At 43.0% G+C, this 8397-nt stretch overlaps 1 protein-coding gene across 1 annotated transcript in view; it reads right to left on the bottom strand.

The window, feature by feature from the left end:
- Positions 1 to 5125: 5125 nt before the first annotated feature.
- LOC106817216 overlaps positions 5126 to 8397 on the bottom strand; it is a 23417-nt gene continuing 20145 nt past the window's right edge. The window contains 1 exon segment of the mRNA XM_014821877.1: positions 5126 to 6495. Coding sequence (XP_014677363.1) covers positions 5260 to 6495 — 1236 coding nt within the window. The 3' untranslated portion in view covers positions 5126 to 5259.

The raw sequence follows: 8397 nt of genomic DNA, 5'->3' as shown, positions 1-8397 counted from the left end.
TACCAGGAGAGGTAACGTGCAGATGATCTTACCAGAGGATTAAATGCTGATCAGTTGAACGGAAGATGGCAGTATGGACCTGACTTTTTGCGCAAGCACTAAGGCAGAGTGGCCAAAGGAAGCAAAGACAGATGAAAAGCTATCAGAAGGGAAAAGGAAGACGAAGGAGCAATCAGTGTGTTGGTAACAAACCAGGGAAGAGGTAATGATTGTAAAAGATTCTCAGTTGGAGGAAGCTGATCAGAGTTACTTCATATGTGCTAAAGTTTGTGAACAAGTTAAAATCAAGATACAGCAGAACAGGGTGAACAGGGTGACAGAGAAACACAGTATTTTAACACCTGTGAGTTACAGAAAGGAGAGACATTCCTAATCAGAGTGCTCAGAGTGTTTTGAGATCCCGAATCGAAAGGAGAAATGAAAGCGCTCAGTCCTTTATAGATGATGCAGCGCATTATTAGAGTAGGAGGCAGAGGTAGACAGGGCTAAATGCCGTTTGAAATAAAAGCACCCAGCTCTGCTTCCTTACGACATGGATATCGACACTGATAACGCAGCATGTTCATGAGAGTGGTCATGGCGAGTTTGCGGCTACCACAGCAAAGACTAGAAGAAACTACTGATTCTAAAAGGGCATAAACTTGCAAAGACTGTGAAGTTTCAGATGTACCGTATGCAGAGCATTGATCACAAAACAGAAACACAGGAAATGGCAGAGTTACCCATAGAACGACTAGCCCCGCATACACCACCATTTCACCATACAGCATGTGACTATTTCGGGCCATTTCCAGTGAAGGTTGGACGGAACAAGACTGCTAAACACTATGGAGTTCTGTTCACATGTTTAAACACAAGAGCAGTCCATTTAGAGCTTGCTGTTGATTGCTCTAGCATGGAGTTATACAGGTGCTGCGTCGATTCATCCGATTAGGGGTCAGCCAGTAACAATCCTAAGTGACAATGGAACGCAATTTGGGAGCAGAACGTGAGTTGAGGAGTATGGTGGCAAGGCTGGTCTGGTGATAGGCTGAGAGAATTCTGTGCAGAAAGGGGCATGGAGTGGAAATTCATCACGCCTGAGCGCCACACCAAAATGGATGTGCGAACATTGGTGAAAAGCTGCAAGTATGCTCTCAAGAAGGCTATTGGAGAGCAAACTTTAACGCCTTCGAGCTATACACGTGCCTACTAGAGGTTGCTAATCTAGTGAATCAACGGCCGATTGGCAGAATCCCAACCGATCCTGATGACGGAGCTACCTGAGTCCTAATGACATGCTGTTAGGACGCGGCTTCAGCGATGTCTCACAAGGCCATTCCGCGAAACTAGAAATCCCAGGCATGCGGTCGAACTCGTTTCAGCGCATCGTCGACTCATTTTTGCAGCGTTGGACAAGAGATGTTCTCCTTGTTAGCGCCACGACGGAAGTGGAACGTTGACCGCCGTAACGTTCGCTCGTTGACGACATAGTGATGATGGCTGATGCTAATGCTGTGCGTGGAAATGGACATCGCCCGCATTACGCAAGTGTACCCGGTCTAGATGGAAAAGTTCGCAACGTAAAGGCAAAGACACGGACTGCAGAATACCGCCGTCCATTACAAGATGCGGTTATTTACCGGCTGAGGGTTAGATGTTTAAATAGCCAGAGATTAAGTGTGTTTCATCATGAGGAAAATTCCCTCATGGTGCGGGGGAGGAATGTTTCACGAAGCAGGGGTTTTGTTAAGTACTTTGTTTCGCATGGTGCGGCGTCACTACTGTGTGGTAACGCAACCTATGTAGCGATATTTTTCTTTTACAGTAGCGCGTCTAGACACAGCTTTGTTTAAATTGTTAACAGTACGGTCGCTAGACGTCACGTCGTTTGTGTTAGAAGCCAGTTAGATTGTAGCCAGTGCGTGTTCGGCGTGTAACTGGCAGTAGTTTGATAGAGCTAGCGCAAGCAGTTCGCTGTGATTGGTCGGCACGATGAAATTGTATCCTGTCAAAGAAGTAAGTGATAATTTATATACTTTATTGAGCTTAATGGTTAATTTGTTGCTGTGGGTATATTTACATCAGGAATTCCTATTCTCTTCTTGCATCCTCTTGCTCTTTTGATCTCTTGCTCTTACTTGATAGGGTGCGCATCGCCATCATTAGCTGTATATGGAATTTTACTAGTTGATGAGACAGCTCACTCTCAGCCTTTCTCTCAGTGGCAATGTGTAGAAAATTGCCTTAGACAGGAATTATGCCTTTGTAGATTTTTAATACAGCAGCAAAGTACTAAGCTGCAACCTTATACTTTATTTCTCATCTTATCAGCGGCCTACATCGCATGCTGCTGCTTCATTTGTAGACTGATGGCTTTATATGGTCGACTTGTTTAGTAGAGCAATGCGGGAACGGCCAGCGCAGCATGCGAGAGAGAGAGCGTAGGCTTGACAATGACGTTAATACCTAGCAAGGAAATTAAGGAATGTAGGGTTACAACGTGACAAAATGTTTATTTTAGTGGATAAGGTGTGGCTTCTAAACATTGATGCAGCTTGTATTTGAGGCATGCTTGTTCTACAACTGTATTTCGAGTGCAAACGATAGAAGTGTATTATTTGCTTCAAGTATTATTGATTTGAATTAGAGTATAAATTCTCTAAAGAGAACGCATTGAAATTACTGAGATTATTTTGTCGTAACGTTGTTATGTCATGTACAGTCTCTATTTATATTGTTCTATGTGTATTGTAATGGTTAGTATCTTTATTTGTAATATTTATTTACAGATCGAAAAAAACAAAGTATATCGGTTCAAGGCAGGACGCAAAGTTTTGGTTCCCTTTCTCGACTGTCCAACACGTATATAGGTATGATTGCAGAGTTGTTGACCAGTTAGACGAAATAAACGTAATAGGACGTTGTCATCTCTCCCATAGGAGTAACAACTGTTTTGGGGCTAGCCTTATACACATTCACATACCAAAATTTAACAAAATCGAATGAATTTAGATGGCCATTCCCATTTTTGCCAAAAAGTGGACGTGGCTCGAAAGTAGGTCGACTGGCGTGCTCCAAAATAGAACGTTCAAACCTCCCATAGGAGTAACAACTGCATGCAATTTGAAACATGTGGGTCAAACGGTTCTTGAGTTATCGTTGACCGTAGCCAAATGTTGACGGACGGACAGACGTACGACGGACGACACCCCATGGCAATAGCTCATCTTGACGATGTCAAGGCAAACTAAAAATGAGGGTTTAGTCATCATCCCGTGCATTAATGGTATGTCCGAGAGGTTAGCTCGTACTTTTAAAAGAACATAACATCGCATCAGCATTTAAACCTAATAAAACCATCAGAAACATTCTAGTGCATCTGAAAGACAAAATTTATAACGAAAATACAACAGGCTGTGCGCACAGCATCGGTTGCTCAAATTGTGATAGCGTGTACATATGGGAAACCGGTAGAAAATTTGTTTAAGTCAGCCATAACGGACAACATGGTCGACGAAAATCATCTGCCGAACTGGAAAGAGGCTACTGTGGTGTCGAAAGAATCTATTCCGATGTGCAGGCAGATCAGAAAAGCTATATATATACGCAGAGAACCGATTACAATGAACAGATGTGAGGGGGTGAACTACCTCACTTATATATGACAATATCCTCAGAACTGCACCTGCACGAGAGGGCCGCAGACTGTGGGCCGCCCGACAGTGACCACGTTCGAACATCGTTTCCAGTGCTGCCATCTGACTGGAAAAGCCAGACCTGAAGAATTCTATCAGTGAGATAGACGAAAATATTGTCAATGTAAGTTTTTATAACTTTATTATGGATCTAACTCAGACTAACATTATTTTCCTCTTACTAAAAGCTACTATGACAAACACAATTACACAAAGATGAAATCTTTACGAGCATACACTTCTGGGGCCCGTTGTCAAAAACAAAAAAACATAGTCTTAACATTAACTTCCACTCGTAAACCGTTGACAGAAACATCGCAAAGTTACGAGAATAAAAAAATCCTCGAAAATATCCTCTTAACATTACGAGAGCCCAGACCCTCTCGTAACTTTAATATTAAGATTAAACGAAAATAACACATTTACACTAGATATTACAATTATAGTGATATTATATTTTATAATAATCACGTCAAAATCATTCATTATCTACCGACCATAAAACAAAACAAAACATTTACAAATGGCGTATGGCATTTGTTCTCTTGTTTTAACTAGTTTGCCACTTGCCACGACTCTCGTGTCTCGTGCTACAGTGTGAGAATTTGTCTTGTTTTGCAGAATAAATTCATGACCACATCGTTTTTCATCAAATATTATTTACATCATACATTACAATCATAAAATTCATAAATTACTGTGATGTACAATAAATGTGTATGAATTTGAATTTTGTGATCGATTCTCATTCAATCAGCAGCCTTGTGACATGAAATTATGAAGTTCCTGTTATGGTGAGTTCGCTCGTAGCTACGATGTGTTTCTGTCAACACTACTCTCGTAACATTAACATTAGTCGTAAGTGTTATCGTAGTTAACATTAGCATTAAAGGAACAGTAGCCTCTAGGTTCTAGGGTTATTTTCGGCTAATTTAGGTTATAATTGCGCTACATAAAAAGTTTTATGGTTCAATCACCATTAGAAAAATTTTTTTTAAATGTTTTAAAACTAACGAATACAGTTTGATTACAACGACGGTGGCGCCACTCAAAGCGCACGATCTGAGAAGTTGCGCAAAACCACTTTCCAGCCAAGGGCTACAGACCGAGGGTATTTCTTATTTATTCATTTAAAAGCAAAAGGATTGTAATATCTTATAAATGACATATAGTTTCAGTTATAATATGGATAAATTTGCCCTAAAATGAATATCGTTCGGTTAAATAGCATTTAGGTATAAATATAATTGTACTTTTGTGATTAGCCCCCGGTCATTTACCTGCAAAATAAAAATGCAAATACGCAACTTTTTCAGGGTGGCAGCACGGTCGCGGGTGTCATGGCGCCGTTCAATTTCGTAGCGTTGATGTGTAAATAATTAATTAAGTATCTGGTGACAAATACATGTGGGTATAGACGATTTGTTATACAGTAAGTACAGTTGTATGCAGTAAAATCCTAGAGGCTACTGTCCCTTTAACTTTACGATGTTTCTGACAACGGCCCCCTAGTTGTTGAAGTTTTAGTTTGCAGGGAGTTTGCAGTGAATGCAGTCTGTAATCTGACATCACCACCACTCAGTTAAGATTCCGTACTCTTATCTGTCGTCGCGAAATCCTGCTTCCAGACAAACTCGCTGTGATAGGTGGCACCTGTGTTGCAGCTGCGGCTGCATGTGTACAGGGCGATGGTGCCCCAGTCGATGCTGGCTCCCAACGCATCCACTTTCAGATGCATGAGCAGCTGCGGCAACACCTGCAGCTCAAACTGGCGTGGCGCGCCGCACGGACATGGCGGTACAGCGTCGGGCCGCGAGCCAGCCGCATCACTTACCCACAGTGGCTCCCCCCCGCGATCATGACGCAGCACCTGCTCAGGTTCACTCCTGATGCGACGCTTAAATACCAAGAACTGCCGATCATTCATGACCTGCGTCGACGCCATCGACTCTAGCTCTGTGTCTGGCACGTCACTCAGTGTTCCCTCGCCACATCTCTCCACGTACTCCTTGTATCCTGCCATCGCCATGTCCTTTTGTAAGCCCTCCCCCTGTGCACTACATGCATCCTTCTCCTCAGTCAACGCCTCCTGATGGTCGTCAGTCCCTTCAGGTTCAGTCACCAACTCAAACTCTGGGAACAGTAGCGCGTTGCTGCAGGGAGTGGTTCCAGCCGTCGCTGCGGTCACGGTCTTGCAGACCTGCTTGTGGTGTGCCTTCCAGTCGAGTGTCTGGTGTTCTCGCGTGCAGTAATGCACGCAGTGACACGCAGAGCAGGTTTTAGCTGCCGCACAACCGCACACAGCGCACAGCGTAGGGGGCGTCGGCGTGACGGCCGGGTCGTCCGCATCGAGGTTTGGTGGTTCGTAGTCGTATGTGTCGTTGCGACGCGGCAGCTGGGAGCGGAAGGCAAGGAGGCAGCGGCCATCATGCGGCGTCGCGTAGCAGAGCGGGTCACGACAAGTGAACACCAGCAGCGTGCGGTGGAAGCAGTCGTCACGAGCGTCAATGGGAGCGTAGACCTGCAGCAGGAAGACACACGGCTTCCGGCACGCGCCACACCGCAGCGTCTCCTCACTGGGTAGATCTCTCAGGGCCAACCATGCTGGCTTCCCGCCAACTTTACTGGGAAAGCAGCGGGACTGCAGCCGCCATGGTGGCGCCACCTCTAGGAAGCCCAGATCGACGTTTCCGCATTTTTTTTGCTTTGCCATGGCGATAACAGACTTGTTTAGTTTCAAAACAAGTGTTGGTTCATATACGATGCTACCAGAAGTCAGGAGATGCCCAGGAGTAGTAGATAGTGGTCTAAGTACAGTCTGGAAAGCAAAGGTGAACACTGAAAGCAATCGTGAACAAGCGACTTCTAAATGTATATACAGTAATATACTGTGTTACGCAAGTATTACTAATGCATTCCTTACAAAATTTTATAACTGGAAGATATATATCATGAAACACGTTTTTCTATTGACGATTAACGAGATTAACGTCAACTATAAACGTCTTTCAAAATATCATATACTAACCATAATATATCAACCAATACCAATAAATACGTTAATAAATGTCTTTTTTTAAATTATTTTTATATACGTTTATTTTACATAACGTCATGTCATCACGTCACGTCACGTCACGTCATCACGTCACGTCACGTCACGTCACGTCATAACGTCACATCACGTCACGTCGTGTCAAACATCACGTCATAAAAATCACGCAAACTTCGCTACACACAAAACTGCCAATCTTGCATTGAACCGCACCGGACAGCGTCACAGCGATGATTTCATTGGCCGGTGAGAAATGTCGTTGTGCGGTTCAATGCAAGATTGGCAGTTTTGTGTGTAGCGAAGTTTGCGTGATTTTTATGTCAATTTAATTAAATAAAAACTCTGAAAAAAAATAATAAGAAGAAAATCTGCTTTAAATTCATCTTAATAAAGAATAATAAACTCACGAAATTAATATTTCACCATAATAACGCATGTAGTAGGCCTATGATTGATCTCCCATCCGCATCATAACAATCCGATTGCATAACCTGATCGGAAATTTCCATGGACAATTCGCGCTACTGCAATGCAGTCAATTTTCACACTTGAATTAACATTTACATCTAAGCTCAGCCAACATCAATTCTAAAATAATTAGCACTCTCCCGATTCCGTTGCCTCGATGCCAATTTTGGATACTGCAACGTACTACGTACACGTATACATAAACGTATTTTTGTACCGCAGCAATGGCTCAATGGTAGAGTGCTCGCCTCGCATGCGGAAGGTCGTGGGTTCAAATCCCGGCCGGATCATACCAAAGACTTGAAAAATGGTACACACTGCTTCTCTGCTTAGCACTCAGTAAAAAGAGATAGAGTGTGGAAAAACTTCCCGTCACGGGTTGATATTAGTAAGGGCATACAGTCGTAAAAATCTGCTTCAAATAAATTGTGCAATAAGAACTGCCAAAAACTGGACCGAGCCAGATTCCTGGAGTGTGTTTCTACTCATGTGGATTTAAAACCCTTGAGTCCAGTATAAAATAAAGTAAGCGAACAAACAAAACAAAAACAAAATTACAACAGAAACAGAAACAGAAACTTGTTGTCCCACAAGCCTCTGCGCGGCCCGCTCTAAAAATAGACACAGTACCAGGTATTCAATGGGGACATCGAGGGGCGCCTACAATGAGGCAAGTAAATAGTTCATAGTATGCTTTAAGTTTTTTTTGAAAGTCGGAAAATTGCCAAATTGACAAAGCAGAGAAAAGCGGAATTTTGGATATGTAAAGCAGAAAATTTTGGACTTTAGTCTATACAGCCTGACACCCTTCCATACAAAAAACCTATCACCTCTGCAGATCTAGATGAACAACTCTGTATATCTCAAATAAAACTATTCTATTGCCACCTTTGACTTGCCTTGTTGGAAATATGAACGTTAACTCACAGTTGTCCTGTTTCTAAACTAGAATGTATCTCTTAATTCATGGTATAACCTGCTAATTCTCACAGCATATCAACTTTCCAAGCTCCTTTTCACGATTGTTTACCCGCCATGTTTACACTGCGCATGCTCAACGAGTCAACGGAAGAGAGACACGGAAACCCGAAACGGAAAAGACTCGCTAGAAAATACTACAACAAGTGCCGCATAGCGACAGCGCTCATCTAACGTCTACTGCGGTGACTCTGTGGTGGAGTGGTGGGATTCTAGTAA

Source organism: Priapulus caudatus, unplaced genomic scaffold, assembly GCF_000485595.1.
Source record: "Priapulus caudatus unplaced genomic scaffold, Priapulus_caudatus-5.0.1 Scaffold1636, whole genome shotgun sequence".
Taxonomy (NCBI): domain Eukaryota; kingdom Metazoa; phylum Priapulida; class Priapulimorpha; order Priapulimorphida; family Priapulidae; genus Priapulus; species Priapulus caudatus.
The sequence above is the reverse complement of the archived record's forward strand: the minus strand, read 5'-3'. Positions and strand labels throughout refer to the sequence as shown.